The following is a 20,644-nucleotide window of genomic DNA, read 5'->3' on the forward strand; positions in this document are numbered from 1 at the left end:
AAATTAAAATGCGGAACCAAAAAGATAATAATCTCCGGATTACTACCTGAGCCACAAGTGAATTGGCACAGAGTTAGCAAGATTAAAGAGGGAAATATTTGGCTCCGAGATTGGTGTGGGAGAAACAGTTTGAATGGCACCAGTACTGGTGAAGGAGGAAGCTGGGCACATGCTCCAACTTCATCATGCTGTAACCAGAGTCTTGGCTGTGGATAGTGAGGTGGGGGTGAGTGGAGGGGAGGCGAGGGTGGATTCAGTAGCGTGGGAAATAATGAAAAACGTTAAAGAGATTGAAACTTTTGTAGATTGCTGAGAGGTCTGGATGTGGAGAAAATGTTTCCATGAGTAGGAGAAACTAGGACCCAAGAACCCAGCTCAGAATGAAGAGATAACCCTTCAGAACTGAGATGAGGAGGAATTTCTTCAGCAGAGGGTAGTGATTCTGAGGAACTCATTCCTGCAGAAGGCTGTGGAGACTAAGTCATTGAGATTATTTAAGACAGAGACAGATAGGTTCTTGATTGGTAAGGGGATCAAGGCTTACAGGGAGAAGGCAGGAGAATGGGATTGAGAAACTTATCAACCATGATTGAATGGCAGAGCAGACTTGATGGGCTGAATGGCCTAATTCTGCTCCTGTATCTTTTGGTGTAATGGGAGGGAGCCTTCTTCAGGTACAGCAGGAAAGGGAACAACTATGTGAAGGGGACAGTCAATGCAGGAAAGAAGATTTTGTATTTAACTTCACATTGGGTACTAAATATGCAAAAACGTCAGGGGTGGCATGGTGGCTCAGTGGTTAACACTGCTGCCTCATAGCGCTTCAAGACCTAGATTCAATTCCAGCCCCAGGCGACTGACTGTGTGGAGCTTGCACATTCTCCCCGTGTCTGTGTGGGTTTCCTCCGGATGCTCTGGTTCCCTCCCACAATCCAAAGATGTAGTGGTTAGGGTGAATTGGCCATGCTAAATTGCTAATGGTGTTCAGGGAGGTGTAGGTTTGGTGAATTAGAAAGGTGAAATATAGAGTAGTTGGGGGAATGAGCCTGGGTGGGATAGTCAGTGAGGACTTGTTGGTCCAAAAGGCCTGTTTCCACACAGTAGGGATTCTATGATGATTCAATGATGAGTACACATCCTATTGGTGGGACAGGCAGATGGGCAGGGTGGGGAGGCACAGGATGGTGGGTTGCTTTGTTCATAAGAAATGAAATTAAATCAATAGCAAGAATTCATATAAAATTGGAAGAACTTGTGTCAGTAGAATTGAGGAACAGCAAAGGTAAAAAGGAGCTTGATGGGAGTTGTGTACAGACATTCAAATATCTGACTTTCAGAATATCCTAACAAGATCGCAAGGTCCTGATGCTTGGCTAAACCGTGTTATCTGGTATTTGATTATCCGAACAAAATATTCCCTGCCCGTGTCATTTGGATAATCAAGGTTCCTCTGTACACACCTTCTAGCATTACTCAGGATGTGGGAAGAAATAAATCAGGAGCTGGAAAAGGCGGGTAAGAAAGGCACTAATACAATAATCATGGGGATCTTCGATATGCAGGTGGACTAGGAAGATCAGGTTGGTAGTGAATCTTAAAAAAAGGAATTTGTGGAACGTCTATGAAATTTTGTTAGGACCAGGTTTGGTAGAACCCCCTAGTGAACAGGCTATTCTGGATTTGATGATGTGTAATGAGGTCGACTTGATTAAGGAGCTGAAGGTGAAGGAACCCCAAGGGGACAGTGACCATAATATGACAGAATTCACCTCGCAGTTTGAGATGGAGTGACATTACCAACCCAAAGAAACCCAAACATATAAATAGAAAGCAGGAATCATCAGCCGTGCTTCGTCCAGAGGCTCACTGAAGATGTTACCTAGTATGGCGACGAAACATCTGAAAATGAACCTTTCAGTTCAGCGAGCAAACCTACGTCCAGATTGTTAATGTATAAAGTGAAAAGTTGTGGTCCCAACACAGAGCTTTGTGGAACACCACTTGTCACTGGCTGCCACTCTGAGAAGGACCCTTTTATCCCCACTCTCTGCTTTCTGCCAGACAGCTTAGTTTCTACCCATGCTAGCACCTTACCTCTAACACCATGGGCCCTTATCTTACTCAGTAGTCTCCTGTGCAGCAAAGGCCTTCTTGAAGTCCAGGTAGATAACATCCATTGGCTCTCCTTGGTCTAACCTGCTCATTACTTCCTCAAAGAATTCTAACAGATTTGTCAGGCATGACCTCCCTTTGATGAAACCATGCTGACTTTGCTATATTTTACCATATACTTCCAAGTATTCAGAAATCTCATCCTTCACAATGGATTCCAGGATCTTACCCATAACTGAAACGAGGCTAATCAGTCTGTAATTTTCTGTCTTTTGCTTCACTCCCTTTTTAAACAGGGATGTCACGTTAGCAATTTTCAAATCCTCTGGGACTCACTCTGATTCTAGTGATTCCTGAAAGATCACCACTAACACATCTGGTATCTGTTCAGCTATTTCCCTTAGTACTCAGGGGTCTACTCCACCTGGTCCAGGTGATTTATCTTCCTTTAGACCATTCCGTTTTTCTTCCACCTTCTCCTTGGTGATGGCCACCATACTCAGCTCTGCTCTCTCACTCTTTTGAATTTTGGATATTACTTGTGTCTTCCACCGTGAAGACTGACTCAAAGTAATTAATCAGTTCCTCGGCCATTTCCTTGTTCCCCACTACTATCTTTCCAGCGTCATTTTCCAGTGGCCCAATGTCCACTTTTGCCTGTCTTTTGCCCTTATATATCTAAAGAAACTCTTACAGTCTTCCTTTATATTACCAGCTAGCTTACCCTCATATTTAATCTTCTCTCTCCTTATTTAATTTTTGTTGCCCTCTGTTGGTCTTTGTAAGCTTCCCAATCCTCTGGTTTCCCACTGCCCTTCGCCACATTGTATGCTTTCTGTTTTGTTTTTATGCTCCCCTTGACTTCCCTGGTCAGCCATGGTTGCCTCACCCTCCCTGTAACATGTTTCTTTTTCCACGGAATGAATCTCTGCTTTGTCTCCTGAATTACTCCCAGAAACTCCTGCCATTGCTGTTCCACTGTCTTTCCTGCTAGGATCCTCTCCCAGTCGATCCTACCCAGCTCCTCCCTCATGCCTCTGTAGTTGCCTTTATTCGGCTGTAATACCGTTACCTCTGATTCTATCTTCTCCCTCTCAAATTGCAGAGTAAATTCAATTGTATTATGATCGCTGCCTCCTAAGGGTTCCTTTGCCTTAAGCTTCCTTATCAAGTCTGCCTCATTGTACAACACTAAATCTAGTATTGCCTGTTCCCACCACAAGCTGCTCCAAAAAGCCATCTCATAAACATTCCACAAATTCCTTTTCTTGCAATGCACTACCAACCTGATTTTCCCAGTCCACCTGCATATTGAAATCCACCATGATTACTGTAACTTAGCCTTTCCTACACATCTTTTCTACCTCCTGATGTATCTTGCACCCCAGCTCCTGACTACAGTTCAGAGGCCTGTACATAACTCCAACTATGGTTCTTTTACCTCTGCAGTTCCTCAATTCTACCCACACAGATTCTACACCATCTGACACTACTTCGTTTCTTACTATTGACTTAATTTCATTTCTTACGAACAAGGCAACCCCACCCCCTGCTCACCTGCCTGTTTTTTTGATAGGATGTACATCCTTGAATATTCAACTCCCAATCCAGATCCCCTTGCCTCTGTGACGCCCACCACCTGCCAATTTTGATCTCCACCACAAGCTCATTTATCTGATTCCTTATACTGTGTGCATTCAGATATAACACCTTCACTCCTGTATCGACTGCCCCCTTCTCATTGCTATTTGTTTGTCCAATGTACTTGAAGTTTGATTGCTAACCCTTTTCATACACTCTGTCCTATTTGTGTCTCTGCTGGAGATTTTAATAACCTCTCCTGAGTTCTGCACTCTTACCTCCTCCTTCGGATTTTCTAATTTCCCCTATAACTGAACCCCCACCCTCCCACCCACACTTAGCCCTATCTATAGCTCTAGTTATGCAACTCATTGGAACTGTGGTCCCAGGACAGTTCAGATGAATACTGTCCCCTCAGAACAAGTGCCTGCTCCCTCAGTAGTGGTGCCAATGTCCCAATGTCCCATGAATTCAAACCCATTTCTCCGGCACCAGTCATTGAGCAACATATTTACCTGTTTAATCTTATTGACTCTGTGCCAATTAGCTCATGGCTCAGGTTATTACATTTTTTCTTTCTGCTTTTTAATTTAGCTCCTAACTGTTCATATTTACCTCGCAGAACCAGATAGACAGGTTCTGGTTTGGAAAGGGGATCAAGTGTTGTGGGAAGTGGCCAGAGAATGGGCTTGAGAAACACATCAGCCAAGATTGAATTGCAGAGTAGCCTTGAAGGGCTGAATGGCCTAAATCTGCTCCTATACCTGGCCTGCTGTGTTCTTCCAGTCTCCTGCTTGTCTCCCTATATCTTTTAGGGACAAAAAAAACTGGAGGTGCTGGAATCCAAAATAGACAGACAGGAGGCTGGAAGAATACAGCAAGCCAGGCAGCATTAGGAGGTGGAGAAGTTGATGTTTCGGGTGTAACCCTTCTTCAGGACTGGGGGGGGGGGTGGTTGTAGGGGGTGCTCCTACACCCAAAATGTCGACTTCTCCACCTCCTGATGCTGCCTGGCTTGCTGTGTTCTTCCAGCCTCCTGCTTGTCTCCCGATATCTTTTGGCATCATGAGGTCAGTAAGCTGTCAATCAGAGTGGTGGGCAGGGTCAGTGATCTGTCAATCAAAGTGATGGGTGAGGTCAGCAAGCTGTCAATCAGAGTGATGGGTGGAGTCAATGTGTTGTCAATCCAGAACATCAGGAAGGTGAAGAGGTAGGTGTTATGGACTTGGCCTGACCACTCAAAACATTTTTATGCAGGCGGCCCAGACCATAACTTTGCAATCTATTTTGATAGGTGTACAGTGAAAATTACCAGGATTCGTGAGGTTAACTACTAGGTTAACAACAGACAAACACATTTCTGATCAGATCCGGCCTGGTTTATTACCCCTCTGAAAAAAATCAAGGACAGAGTATTCTTGAGCTGAAAATGTATTGCTGGAAAAGCGCAGCAGGTCAGGCAGCATCCAAGGAGCAGGAGAATTGACATTTCGGGCATGAGCCCGAAACGTCGATTCTCCTGCTCCTTGGATGCTGCCTGACCTGCTGTGCTTTTCCAGCATCACATTTTCAGCTCTGATCTCCAGCATCTGCAGTCCTCACTTTCTCCCCAGAGTATTCTTGAGCCAAGGAACAGCTTTTAGGAAAAAAAGGACGAAATTTGTGATTTAAGACAAGTCAAGAGGGCGGAGCTGAGTTAGAGGGTTCAATCTGAGATGAGGTGGGGGAAGGGTGGATGAGAAAATTGGTGAAATTGATGTTGATGCTGTGTGGTTGGAGTCTCCAAAGGTGTGGAAGATGAGGTGTTCTTCCTCCAAGCATCAGGTGGCTTGGGTTTGGCGGTGGAGGATGCCCAGGGCCTCATGTCATTGGCGGAATGGGAGGGAGAGTTGAAGTGGTTGGTCACCTGGCGATGGAGTTGTTTGGTGCATGTGTCCCAGAGATGTTCTCTGAAACATTCTGCGAGTTGGCGTCCTGACTCCCCAATGTAGAGGACAACACGTCGAGAGCAAGTGGTCACAGTAGGTGAGGTGATGTGCAGAAAAATCTCTGCTGGATGTAGAAGGATCCTTTGGGGCCTTGGATGGAGGTGAGGGGGGAGGTATCGGTACAGGTTTTACACCTCTTGCGGTGGCAGGGGAAGGTGCTGGGAGTGGTGGCTGGGTTGGTGGGTGGCTTAGACCTAACAAGGGAATCACAGAGGGAATGGTCTCTGCAGAATGCTGATTGGATGGAGAGGGAAATATATCTCTGGTGGTGGGGTCTGTGTCTAGGTGGCGGAAATGGCGGGGAATGATGGCTGTATGTAGAGGTTGGTGGACTGGAAGGTGAGGATGGAGGGGGGGTTGGTGGGAGTATTCTATCCTTGTCAGTGAGCTGTCAATCAGATTGGTGGGCAGAGCTCTGAGGTGCCAGTCAGAACAATAAGCTATCGAACGGAATGGTGGACAGCGTCAATGAGCTGTCACTCATAGCCATGGGGCGGGTTAGTGAGCTGTCAATCAGAGCAGTGGGACAGGGTAGTGAGCTATCACTCACAACGATGGGGCGGATTAGTGAGCTGTCAATCAGAGCAGTGGGCGGGATCAGTAAATTATCAATCAGAACTGTGGGCAGGTTTCGTGAGCTGAGAGTGTAATGCTGGAAAAGCACAGCAGGTCAAGCAGCATCCAAGCTGTCAATCATAGTGGGGGTGGGGTTAGTGAGCTGTCAATCAGAATGATGGCCGTGGTCAGTGAGCTGTCAATCAGAGTGAAAGGCGTGGGCAGTGATCTGTCAATCAGAGAGATGGGCATGGTCAGTGATCTGAGCTGATAATGTGTTGCTGGAAAAGTGCAGCAGGTCAGGCAGCATCCAAGGAGCAGGAGAATCGATGTTTCGGGCATGAGCCCTTCTTCAGCTCTGATCTCCAGCATCTGCAGTCCTCACTTTCTCCCATGGTCAGTGATCTGTCAAGGCTTATGCCCGAAACGTCGATTCTCCTGTTCCCTAGATGCTGCCTGACCTGCTGCGCTTTTCCAGAAACACATTTTCAGCTCTGATCAATGATCTGTCAATCAGAATGATGGGGTGTTCCGTGATCTGTCAGTCAGAGCGGTGGGCGTGGTCAGTTAGCTGTCAATCTGCGTGATTGGGGTGTTTACTGATCTGTCGATCAGCGCGGTGGGCGTGGCCAGTGATCTGTCAATCAGCACGGTGGGCGTGGCCAGTGATCTGTCAATCAACGCGGTGGGCGGGGTGTCCTGGAAAGTCTCGGGTGATGCAGGTAAAGTGGAGGCTGCAAGAACATGAAATCAAACAGCATTGAAGAACAATAAGAACAATAATAATAACACCCATTGTAACATTTTCTATGTTGTAGATTTTAGTTTGTCCGGCTCTAATAAACAGGATGGGTTTGTGTGTGTCTGTATATATCTATCTGGGTGTCTGTATGTCTATCTATGTTTGTGTGTGTGTATGTGTGTATCTATGTGTCTATGTGTGTATCTATGTCTGTGTGTGTGTATGTGTGTATCTATGTGTCTGTGTGTGTGTCTATGTTTCTGTGTCTGTGTGTCTATCTATGTCTGTGTCTGTGTGTCTATCTATGTTTGTCTGTGTCTCTATGTGTGTATATATATCTGTATCTGTGTGTGTGTATCTATGTCTGTGTCTGTGTATCTATGTCTGTGTGTGTGTATCTATGTTTGTCTGTGTCTGTGTGTGGATCTATGTCTGTGTGTGTGTATCTATGTTTGTCTGTGTCTGTGTGTGTATCTATGTCTGTGTGTGTGTATCTATGTTTGTCTGTGTGTGTGTATCTATGTTTGTCTGTGTCTGTGTGAATGTATACCTATGTTTCTGTGTCTGTGTGTGTATCTATGTTTGTCTGTGTCTGTGTGTATGTATACCTATGTTTCTGTGTCTGTGTGTGTATCTATGTTTGTCTATATGTTTCGGTCGGGGGAGGGGAAGGTGGTGAAGCGGCTGAGGACCGCCCGGGGAGCGGGGAAAAGGGACCTGTCCTTAGTACATTTTCTGTCAGCAGTGAGCGAGGCTGCTGGGTGCAGACAGGAGGAAGGGTATGGACAGTGCAGTTTGTGATAATGATGATATTTTCCATTGCAGGTTGGTTCAGGATGCTGCTGCCGTGGTCCCCCTGGACCAGAGATGATGGGATACCTTCCGGCAGCCGAGTTTCAGCTGGGACTCCCCAGCATCTCCAGCTCGCCGCCCTCCTCCTGTGCTCTGGAACCGTGCTCTGTGTTTCTTTGGCGAACCAAATTCCGGGTAAGTTCCCCTCTGGGTCTGGGCCGGGAAGGCGGCTGGTGTTAGAAATGCACTGTTTGATTTGGTCATTATTTACCACGCAATACATACAAATGTCACTTGTTCCAAAGTTATTTAAGACTCCATCTCCTGTCGAGAAATCTGCGTGTATACATAGAGGTTATATAAGTGCTCTCGGAGAAACACTGTGCAATGGTACACTGTTATATAATATCTGTTATATCTCCGGATTCAAATCGTCCCTGCCTCAGCCGTATGTCATAATGTATCCGAACAGATTGACAAAATATCTGAAAGAATGATTGCACAGTCAAGGTGGAAAGTGTCCAAAGTGTCTTTAAGATAACTAAGTATAAAGACTGTAGCATCTGTACAAGGCTGGGTTGAGTCCATATTGAATCACTGTTAGTTGGAAACTTCACAGTATCAAAGGTTCATGGCTTCAGGACAGTGGGAATGCACTGCCTCTCTTTTTTGCATTCACCTCTTGACATTTTGCAGCATAGTGTATGCAAGATGCTGCTGGAATTTGATGAATGAGATTCCTAGTTTGCTAAGCCCTGGCTCGGGTAAAATGAAGTGCCACCTCTATCTCATTTGTTGGGTCAAACTCCACCCCCCCCCGCAGAATGTTCTGGTCTGAGAGTTATACCATGTGTTAGACAATGTGACATATACCATAAACATCGAGCTCTTGCTGAGACAGATGTCTTGACACTTATTAGTTACAGATTACATTTAGGCTGGGTTCTGTAGCACTACCAATTACTGTACATCACATGTGCATAACTAACTCAATCAACTCATGACACAAAGTCCATCAGACCAAAAGAGTGGCTGAAGACAAGATGGGACCTTTACACCAGAATATCACACATCATGATGTTCTATAATTGTTTTAAAGTTCACTGTCTGTCGGGTCTACAATCTACCCAATAATACAGCAGTGTGGGCGGCACGGTGGCACAGTGGTTAGCACTGCTGCCTCACAGCACCAGAGACCCGGGTTCAATTCCCGCCTCAGGTGACTGACTGTGTGGAGTTTGCACATTCTCCCAGTGTCTGCGTGGGTTTCCTCCGGGTGCTCCGGTTTCTTCCCACAGTCCAAAGATGTGCAGGTTAGGTGAATTGGCCATGCTACATTGCCTGTAGTGTTAGGTAAAGGGGTAAATGTAGGGGTATGGGTGGGTTGCGTTTCGGCGGGGCGGTGTGGACTTGTTGGGCCAAAGGGCCTGTTTCCACACTAAGTAATCTAATCTAATCCTTTCAGTGCCTAGTCCAAATTGTGGGTTTCACTATCACTCAAGGTAATTAAAGTGCAGAAATCTCAACTGGGATTAGGTTCAATACTCCTATCATTGTTGACACTAACATGAACTTGACCATGAAGATAGATGTAAAAGATCTGTTATTAACTACCAAAGAGGGGAGCAGTTCTATCCAATGTTTACAACAGAGAGAGAGGATACTTGGTTCATTGTGTCTATGCTAGCCAGAAGTAGCCCAGCCTAGCCCCACTTTCCAGTATTTGCACCTGCAGTACACCTGCAGTGGGAATTGGTTTAGCTCAGTTAGCTGGATTGTTGGTTTACAGAGCAGTGTGGGTTCAATTCCCATCACTTGTTTGAGGTTACCATGAAGGACTTTTCCTCTTCCCTCTCCTGAGGTCTGGTGGCCCTCAAGTTAAATCACCACCAGTTGCTTCTCTCTCTCTCTCATGAGAGAGCAGCCCCTATGGTCTGGTAAGACTATGGTGACACAACACACCAGCACCTTTAAATGACCTTTCAGGCAGTGAGTTTCAGACCCTGACCACCCTGAACAGACCAGTCATTTTAAAAGTAAACATCTTAATCGCTGTCCCCTGTGCTCAGCTCGATAACCTGTGCCCAGCTGCTGTACCCAGGCCCCTCCATTTTGTACATTGCACCAATCTTCCCTAAGCTTCCTCAACAACCATAGCCTGTCCTATCTTACCTCATCGTTACACTTTTCTAGTCCTGGTAACATTCTCAGAAACCTTCTCATTATTCCGTCTAGGACAGTTTCACACTGCACACCCTTTGGTTTATGCTGTCTCTCCAGGTGCTTCTAACCAAGCTGCAACACCTCACACTTCTCCACATTGAGCTTCATCTGCCACTGATCCACCCTCTCCACTAACGTGTCAATCTCCTTCTGGAGTTCCCCGTATCCTCCGCACAGTTTACAGTTCTCCCAAGGAACAAACTTTAAAATTGTCCTTTCCACACTAGCATCTGGATCATTAATAGATATCATCAAGGATCCCAAACCAACCTCTGGGGAATTTTAGTGCAAACCTTCTTCCAGGCCAAAAGTATCAATTAACCATTACTCTCTGCCTCTCAATTAGTTTAATTATTGTTCCTTTTCATTCTGTGACACATAATTTTTCTCACAAGTCTGTTGTGAGATGCTGTATCAAAAGCCAAATGCTCCACATTTCCACTCAAAAAAACTCCAGCAAGTTAGTTGGACTGATTTTCCCTTCACAATCTATGCTGACTCACGCATTCTGATTCAAATTCACATTTTTCCACACAAGCGGTTAAACTCCCCCACACACTGCCCTGTTGTTTTGCAATTCAAGGAGGAAATGGGGTGAGTCCCTTCCATAGATAGACTGAAGGGTGTTCCCCAGTACCTGGTTTCTTTAAGTTTAAATGTTAGAAGTTTTCCCACAGCAAAACCTTTTGAATGAAATCGGAGGTAGAGTTTATTAATGAAACATTCCAAATGTGGAAGAATTTCTTTGTTAGTCCATTCACACACAAACACACAAGGTAGTAAGTAAAAGATGGGAAGGAAGAAAGTTACAACTTATGAATTTCTTTTAAAAGAATCAAAGAGTTTGGAGTTAGATTGTGTGATTTGATTTCATCTGAAAACATTAGTATCATTGAGCTGCCATTCCTTATATCATTTTCCTTAAAATTATTCTGGCACATTTCTATCTGTACTGTCAACTCCTCTGCTTTATTCACTAAACTCCTTCATTTAAAAAAGATAACCTTGAGCACTGCAAGACCTTCTTTCTGTTCTCCAACTTTTGTTTCCTCCCCCTTCCAGATTCATCAACTAATTTTCTGCCTTTCCATTTTCACATCTGAATCTATTCATGGGTTCCCGTTCCCTTCCCAGTTAATTGAAAGCCTCCCCAGCAGAAATCAAGCTTTTGAGAATGATTGAAATCAGACACAGTTGTTAGCTGGAGCTGTTATATGTTCCCTTCTGGTGTTGCAAGCAGAAATAAGTCAAAAACTGGGCAAGTTCAAATAAACCAGCAGTTTGAGTCATGTGATTGGGATTGGGTGGATTAATTACTCATGGGGCATGTTTTGATGTCTGGGTCAAAACCTATTATGTTTTGCAGCAGGTAACTGTCATTAGCACCATCTCATGCATAATGTGTTTCAGTTATTTCCTTTGTTTAGGACTGGCAAAAGTAGATATCATGCTTCCTGTTCCTTAGTGTTAGTTTGATTGGAATATTCATACAAATGGGAGTGTGACATTGAAAGAGATGAGAGTTACTTTTTGTTTTGTTAATAATGGAAATTTTCGAGATATGGCCACTTTAAGCATTCTAGTCCCATAGTGACCATCTCTGTTGGCAATTGAACATTTCTACTTTAAAATAATCACTAAATATATCTAGATATGTATTAAGGTTGTTTTTAATCAATTTGTGGCAGCCACGTGCTCTGTAATATTTGTTGTGAAAGATGAGATGACGCATTATACAAAATTCAGACTTTTCTTCTGTGCTATCTGTCGATAGACAGCTGTCTGCCTGAAGTTATGGATTGTCTCTGCACTCATGGGTATGACTAAAAGTTGTGAGGCAATTTATTTTTAGCAATAGACTTAATCCTCATTTAATATTATTTTGTTTTAACATTGGCAGCTTGGTGGGATATGTAATCTTGTTGAACCTTGTGAGATTCACTTTCATGTGGTTTTGTGTGAGTCTCAATTAGCACCTCACCCTGTCCCTCAACACAGAGTCGTCACCTCTCCTCACTTCTCAACCTTGAAGTGTGACCACCCTCACCCCTCGGGGGAAATAGGCTGCAAATCAGAGGTCAGGCAGTGGGGAGAGGTCACAGTTCAGAGGTCAGGCAGTGGGGAGAGGTTGCAGTTCAGAGATCCGTGGGGAGAAGTTGGAGTTCAGTGGTCAGGCAGTGGGGAGAGGCCACAGCTCAGAGTTTAGGGACCTGGGAGATGTGACGACTTGGAGGTGACGAAATGGGATAGGTACCAATGAAATGACCACCTAGATTTCTAAATTTCACAAGTTACACTACTTAAATAGAGATAATCTCAACTAATGTTACCCTTGATGGCCAGATACCTTTCCAGTAAATCGATGTGGAAGTTTCAAGGTAAACACATTTCTGAAAGTTAAATACCCAGAATGGCTCGCAGTGCTCCACGCACAGTATAATCCTGGCTTTGTCTGGTCAAACAACTTCCACCCCCTTGTGCCTTAGTCCTATAGATATAAAGACCAGTATCCCAAAAAGAATGTAATCTTCTTCTGTACCTTTGAGATAATCCTTTGAGATAAACCTTTGAGCTTTGACAAAGGGTCAGTTAGACTCGAAACGCCAGCTCTTTTCTTTCCTTATAGATGCTGCCAGACCTGCTGAGATTTCCCAGCATTTTTTTTCTTTTGGTTTTTTCTGTACCTGTTTGTCTCATTGTAAGGGCCAACGTACCAAGACCTAATTTCCTTTGGACTTCATTAAAAATCACACAACACCAGGTTATAGTCCAACAGGTTTATTTGGAAGCACTAGCTCTCAGAGTGCTGCTCCTTTGTCAAGTACCTGATGGAGGAACAGCACTCTGAAAGCTTGTAATTCCAAATCTACCTGTTGGACTATAACCTGGTGTTGTGTGATTCTTTTTTAATGAGGTCCATCCCAGTCCAATACCTGGACCTCCACCACTTCCAGATTTTCACCATTTAGAAAACACACTGTTCTATCTTTCGAGCTTTTCAGATCTGACATTGTTGACCCCATGTTGAAACACATTTCAATACATATGCCACAATTTTGCCCATTTACTTAATTTATCAATGTCTCTTTGTAATTTTATACTTTCAGCTAAACTGTTTATTTGGAACTTGATGCCTCCAAAAGTGATAGAAATGAAAACAATCAATAAATTCAAAATGAAATAAGATCGAGGCTGAAGGGAAATAAATTTGCAAGATGAAGGGGCTAGAACAAGGGAATGGACTAACTGGATTATCTGCAGACAGTCCACATGGATTAATGCACCACATGACCTCTTTACACCCCATAACGACTCTATAACCAAGAAATAATAATCCTGCACTTATATAGCACCTATAATGATGCTATGATGCAATGTTGTCAATGTTTGTGTCATCCCCAAATCTTAAAATGTTCTACTCCAGCATCTTAGTCATTAATAACTACATTCAATACTTTAGCAAACCTTCAATAAGGCAGTTAGCCATGCGTTTGGTGCTCCATATGTGGTTTCACCAGTGCCCTGTACAACTAAAACATACCGCCCTACATTTATATTAAAATTCTCTCTTGATAAGCAATAATATTTTGTTAGATTTCTGAATAACTTGCTGCACCAGCATACTGACCTTTTGTGATTTATGCACATGGCCACTCAGTTCTCTCTATATCTCAGTGCTTTGCATTTTCTCACCTTTTTAGATAATATGTTTTTCAAAAGAATATCTTGTGAAAATGTGGAATACATTTCCCCACATAATCACTTGCCACATCTCCATCCACTTAATTAATCTATCTTTTTATTTAGTAATCTCCTTATGCCCTCTTCAAAGCTTGCCTACTCTACCTATCCTTGTGTCATCATCAAATTTGGCAACAATTCCTTCATTCAAGTCGATTATATAAATTGTAAATGGTTTTGGTCACAGCACTACTGCTTGGTGGCATACATTTATCCCATCTCACCAATCTGAAAAAGACCCATTTATGTATACTCACTGCTTCCTGTTAACCAGCCAACCTTCTATCCATCTCAATACAAAGGAATTCTAATGGCTATTTTTCTGTGACTGTCCCCAAATCCACAGAATAAACCCATGTATCTCAGAACCCCCCCCCCCCCCCCTGCCATTCCCTGATTGATCACTGCTTCCCTGTTGTTATTTATGGAGTTAAGGATGTTATTAACTCAGTCCAAACATCCAGGTTCTTTCCTGGCCTGATGCTACATTTTGTTTGATTATGTTTGTGTGAAGTATCTTGCACTGATTTACTCTGTTCAGCGTACTTCAAATGCTAATTGTAGTTGCTGTTAAGCTAGTTTAGTCACTACAGGTGTCTCACAGCTTAAATAAAAGTTAGAAGTGGAACTGCTCACCTGTAAGTCAGTCTGCACGATTCAAATAAAACAGCTGGAAGGCACAAATCGGGAAATGTGCGCCAGAAGCCAGGATCATGTTTTAAATTGAAATAAACTGAACATTTCAATGGCTCCCAGGAGGGTCATTGCCCAGTGGACCAGCGTAGAATATTGCAAGATTGCTAATTATATGATAAAACTGCTGATGCTGGGTATTGAGGTGGATTTGGTAAGGAGATTTCATCATGACTCCATGCCAAAGGACAGTTTTTTTCAAAAGATGTAACACTTGACTTTTCATTGTTGGAAATCACAGAATTCAGTTTATTGTAGGATTTGATTGATTCTGCAATGATCTGATTAAAGATAGTTTTCATCTGACAGTGGTACCTGGGAGTTAATCAGTTGAAGTTCGAGGATGGGATTTGTTGAGGATTCAAAAGCACATTCTTTGCAGGATGTGGGTGTCACTGGCTGGGCATGATCTCCTCCCGGATGGGCTCGCTCTTCCCCCTCCCCCCCCCCCCCACCACCCCAGTGACTCACTTCCCCACCAGTGACTTGCTCTTCCCCCCCCCCATGACTTGCTCTCTCCCCACCCCACCCCACCCCCCAATGACTCACTTTCCCCCTATGTGGCTCACCCTCCCTCTCCCCCCCCCCCCCCACAGATGCGCTTACAACCCCCCCACACTCAATGACTCACTCTCCCTTCTGCTGACCAACATGCTCTCCATACAGGGTAAGTAGATTAAAGTAAGAAAATAAAACAGAGACAGAAGGAAAAGAAAGTAAACTCCCTTTAGGCACTGTCCTTGCTGAGCTCCCAATCTTCACCGTACTTATTCACCTTTTAATTGAATTCCTGCTATCTGTATTCTCACCTGCACTGTGTCCCACTTACCCATCCCCACAGCCTCATGTTTAACATCCTCCGTCTTTGAACTGATCCCCCGTTTCAGCCCAGCTGTTTCCTAAAATCTCTCCTGCACCTATTTATTACTGTATTCCTTTGAGCTGATTCTTTCCACATTTTATCCTTGCTTCATTCTTTGACTAGAGATGCTGCTTAAACCCTAATTCTCCAGAATGTCATCCATAAAAGTTGACAAATCCACATCCATCTCCACATCTGTAAGAACATCTTCAAAACCCTGAACAAAGCTTTTGGCTTCCATTGTCTTCGAGCTCAGGGCCTGTAATTCTCTCGTGCACCTTGGGACATTTTCTCCTGTAAATCTGCGACTGTATAAGAGACAGATCATTGTTAGGGACATAGGAACAGGAGTAGGCCAGTCAGCCCCTCCAGCCTCTTCTGCCATTCAGTGAGACCTTGGCTGACTTTACCTACTCGTGTGTGAAACAAAACTCTTCCTCCATTCACCTGTGTCTTTTGCAGATCACTTTAAATCTATTCTCTCTTGATCTTGTTCCTTTTACAAGCAGGGATTTTTCTCCCTGTCCATTTTAATCTAACGGACTCACATTTTTGGAAATCTCGATCAGATCTTTGGTTCTGATGTTAATTACCTTCAATCTGTGTTCTCTGTTTACCAACCCACCTGCCTCTGGGGATAGTCCTCTCTTAATTACTCTGTAGTAAATCTCCGGAGAGCAGGATCATCACTAGCCCAGGATGGCTGTGAAGAATGATCACTTGGGAGAGGATGAGAAGGAGTTGACAGTGCCTGGTGAGCTTTCTCTCGAAAGGATCAGTACTTTATGAGAGGTAGTGATTTTCACAATTTAAAAAAAATGTTGTTCCACATTCTCACAAGACATCCTGTTGATTGTTTTTCATGACAGTAACTGCTTTGTTGTTAATTATATTTCAGAGACAAGTTTAAATCAGTACTTGAGTGTGCCATAGAAATTACACACAGGTCAGCAAAGATGAATAGAACAATAAATCACTCCTGGAGATCATTGTATATTGCAGGTGGCAGAAGGTGTGAAATTCAGTGAGATGTTGCTAAACAGATACAGCAGGATACAAGCCAATCATGGATCAGTCTCACTTTGAGTCAGAAAGTTATGGTTCAAGCCTCACTTCAAAAACTGGAATCCCAAATTCCTCAACGCAGTATTGAGGGAGTGCTGTGATACTGGATTGTTAGATACAGTAATTTGTTGGACTGAGACTCCCTGTGTTCTCTGGACTGTCTATAAAAGACAACATGGCCCAATTTAATCAAAGATCAAAGGAGCCTCTGCAGGATCTTTGCCAATATGTACCCTCAAACAATATTAAAAAACTAGTCCCCCAGAACAGAGAACAATATAGCACAGGAACAGGCCCTTTGGCCCACCATGTCTGTACTGACCACGGTGCCATTCTAACCGAACCCCATCTGTCTGTTCACGTGTATCTTAAACACTGCTATTGTATCTGTTTTAACCAGATCCTGTAGCAGCACATTCCAGGCACCTAACACCCTCTGTGTAAAAAAGAAAGTGCCTCACACATCTCCTTTTATCTTTCTCTCCCTCTCTCTCTCTCTCTCACTTTAATCTATGCCCGCTAGTATTTGACATTTCCAACCTGGGAAAAATATTCTGACTATCCACCCTATCCATGCCCCTCATAACGTTATATACTTCCATCAGGTCACCCCTCAGGCTCCAAAGTTCCAATCCAAGTTTATCCAACCTCTCCTTATAGCTAATACATTCCAATCCAGGCAGCGTCCTGGTAAACCTCTTCTGCACATTCTTCAAAGCCTCTGCGTTCTTCCGGTAGTGAGGGATTAGAACTGCATCCAAATGTGACCTAAGGTCTTATACAGCTGCAACATGACTTGTCAACATTTATACTCAATGCCCTGATTGATCAAGGCAAGGCATGCCATATGCCTTGTTTATCACTTTGTCCACTTGTGTTGCCACTTTCAGGGAGCTCTGGACTTGCAGCCCAAATTCCCTCTGGATATAATGCTTGTAAGGATCCTGCCATTTACTCTATACTTTCCTCTTGCACATGAACGGCCACAATGCATCACCTCACACTTGTCCAAATTAACCTTTAAAATTTCTCTGCCCAACTTTCCAACTGATCTATATCCTGCTGTAACCTTTGACAACCTTCCCCACTATCCATGACGACACCAATTTTCATGTTGTCTGCAAACTTCAAATTGTTTATAAATACTCTATATCTGTGAGATCGCGACTCGCGAATTTGCCTTTATGCACCAAAACGTAAGCAGCAACAAAAATCAGTGGCAAAACTCACAGATCATAATTCTTCAGCTATTTTTAACCTGGGGCTGTGGACTCTCAAATTTCACCGTTTGTGAGGGTTCCCAGAAACAGAATTCTCGTGGATGTGGATGTGGAGGAACGACTGTATTATAAGCAACAGGAGTCCCTGGACTGATCTTGCGGAACACCACTGGTCACATGCCTTCTATCAGAAAACTACCCCCCTACAACTACGCTCTGTCTTCTATGACCAAGCCAGTTTTGCATCCAGCTTACCAACTCACCATGTGACTAAATCTCTGGACTAGTCTATCATGAAGGATGTTGTCAACAACACCCACTGCCCTACCCTCATCAATCATCTTTGTCACTTACTTGAAAAACTCAACTAGATTTTTGAGACAAGACCTTGCCTTACAAAGCCATGTTGACTATCTGTAGTAAGATCATTCTTTTCCAAACGCAGGTAAATCCTGTCCATAAGAATCTTCACCAATAAATTTCCCACCACTGATATAAGGCTCAACGGCCTATAATTTCTTGGATGATCCCTATTTCCCTCCTGAAACACAGGAACAATATTGGCTATTCTCCAGTCTCTGGGAACTTGCTTGTGGTTAAAGGCGATACAAAAATTGCTGTCAGTGCCCCAGCAATCTCCTCCTTTGCCTCCTTCTGTATCCTGAGATAGATTCCATCAGGCCCTGGGGACTTAACTACCTTAATGGTTTTCAAGACACCTGATACCTCCTCCTCCTTAATATCCACATGCCCCAGAATATCAACAAGTCCATATCGCAGGCAAATGAGGGAGAGTTTGCTGTAGAAAAGCTGCTGTATTTCCCTGGATTACAACAGTGAATAGCGTTTGAATATTCGTAGCAGCAGAAGGATTCCACTCCTTTGCCACTGAGTGCTGCAAAACCCAGCACCCAGCATTTTCACGAGGGACCCCAGAGGAATCTTACCCTGCCATGGCCCCGTGGAGATTGAAGCGTGTTTAAGTGTTCTGCTGCCTGGACTCGGAAACAATATTTGTCATCCAAGTTTCTGAAACATGTCTTCATTTGATGAAAAGCACCATACCTCCTGACGTTCTGGACAGACCTCAGGTTCTCTATGGAGGTATTCAGATACATGTTTGGGATTGGTAATGATAGACATCTATGAATATAAAGTACAAATAAGTCCTTTGGAACTGTGACTGGCAAATGATTTAAATGCCCTGTCCTTTAAACTTTGATCTGAAAACAGTCTGCTGCGATTCTGAGCTGAAAAGAGTGGGTAGCTACAAATTCAATAATTATTTGTTGACATAATGTAAGCTTACCATTTGATTGACAGCTCCAGCTGGTTATAAAGGGATTAGAAGTCTTTGATGTGGTGTTATGAATATAAATGTTTGCTTTTTTTTAAGCAACAGTTTAAGTACTTGAAGAGGAAATGTTTGTTTTCATAAGAGAGTAAGCACTCTACTGGATTTAAATTTATCAAATGGGCTTTTATATATGATGGTTTTTTAATATAACAAAGTCAGTAATAGACACTGGAACTTTATTTAACTTCATCCTCAGCTTGGCTACAGGCATCTGCCCTGGTGGTTACTTGGCATAGAGGGTGAAAGGTCAAAGGGTAGGGTGATTGTTTGACATGTGTTGGCACTACCTTGGCAAAGGAGTTATAATGGGTCGAAACATGTGGTGCTGGAAAAGCACTGCAGGTCAGGCAGCATCCAAGGAGCAAGAGAGTCGACATTTTCTGTATAAGCCCTTTATCAGGCTGATGCCCGGAACCAACTCCCCTGCTCCTCAGATGCTGCCTGACCTGTGCTATTCCAGCACCACACTTTTCAACTTTGATCTCCAGCATCTGCAGTCCTTACTTCCTCCAAAGGTGTTATAAAGGACTGTGAGGTTCAGTGGGGCATCAGGGTTGACATAAATTGACATTAAGCTGATATGGAGGGCAAGAGAAACAGAGATTGGCATAGAGGCTGTGAGGGGTCATGGATGGGTGGCACGGTGGCTCAGTGGTCAGCACTGCTGCCTCACAGCGCCAGGGACCCGGGTTCGATTCCAGCCTCAGGCGACTGACTGTGTGGAGTTTGCACATTCTCCCCGTGTCTGCGTGGGTTTCCTCCGGGTGCTCCGGTTTCCTCCCACAGTCCAAAGATGTGCAGCTCAGGTGAATTGGCCGTGCTAAATTACCCGTAGTGTTTGGTGCATTATTCACAGGGAAATGGGTCTAGGTGGGTTACTCTTCGGAGGGTCAGTGTGGACTCGCTGGGCCGAAGGGCCTGTTTCCACACTGTAGGGAATCTAATCTGTAAGGTGAGTGATGATTGAGTTGGCATGGGTGGGGTTTTGGAAAGTGTGAGAGAATTGAGGGAGTGTGAGGAGTGAGGGCTCCTTGCAGTGAGAGGGCTTTTCTCTTTTTATTATAACTGTGATGGGCTTTGTAAAGTCAGTGCTCCGACCCTTGGCACACCCTCTGGCTGTTCCTACTCTGTTTTTAGGCACAGTGACTCCACTCAGCACCCGCTCTCTGCCTGGCTGACTCAGCAGGGGTGTGCCAAGCGGTGGTCAGTGTGTTGGGAATTTGTCTAAAATGGAGAATGTTATAAACACGCTAGTAAGCTGACATTGGCATTAATTCTCCACATGAGGGAACGTTTCCCCATATTCCTCTAACCTCATTCCCTTCCCCATTGCTCGATTACCAAGCTGCACCTTAAATACATCTCCACAATTCCTGTCAACTATTTCCTACTCCTCTCTGGGTAAAGGCATGGTTGATCGGTGGTTAGCACTGCTGCCGCGCAGCGTCAGGGACCCGGGTTCAATTCCAGCATCAGGTGACTGTCTGTGTGGGTTTCCTCCCACAGTCCAAAGGTGTGCAGGTTAGGTGGATTGGCCATGGGAAATTGTCCAGGGTGCTTTACCTGTATCCCCCTACTCCTTAGTTATAACTGGTTCACGTTCCTGAAGAAACTCGAGAAAGAATTAATATATTTAGAAGCGAGGGAAGGGATGAAACTGGTTTGGAAGAAGGTGGCAATAAAACCCGATGAAATACCAGATAAACATTGCAG

General features: G+C 44.0%; 1 protein-coding gene across 1 annotated transcript in view; it reads left to right on the forward strand.

Moving 5' to 3' along the window:
- Window positions 1-6,843: 6,843 nt before the first annotated feature.
- The window catches only part of susd4 (sushi domain containing 4), a 195,221-nt gene continuing 181,420 nt past the window's right edge, over window positions 6,844-20,644 (forward strand). The window contains exons 1-2 of the mRNA XM_087984317.1: window positions 6,844-6,958; window positions 7,804-7,965. Of these exons, the coding sequence (XP_087840443.1) occupies window positions 7,815-7,965 (151 nt within the window). The 5' untranslated portion in view covers window positions 6,844-6,958; window positions 7,804-7,814. The remainder of the gene's footprint in view (window positions 6,959-7,803; window positions 7,966-20,644) is intronic.

This window comes from Chiloscyllium plagiosum, unplaced genomic scaffold (assembly GCF_037043375.1).
Source record: "Chiloscyllium plagiosum isolate Xiang-an unplaced genomic scaffold, Cpla_swu_hap1 HiC_scaffold_3, whole genome shotgun sequence".
NCBI classification, from domain to species: domain Eukaryota; kingdom Metazoa; phylum Chordata; class Chondrichthyes; order Orectolobiformes; family Hemiscylliidae; genus Chiloscyllium; species Chiloscyllium plagiosum.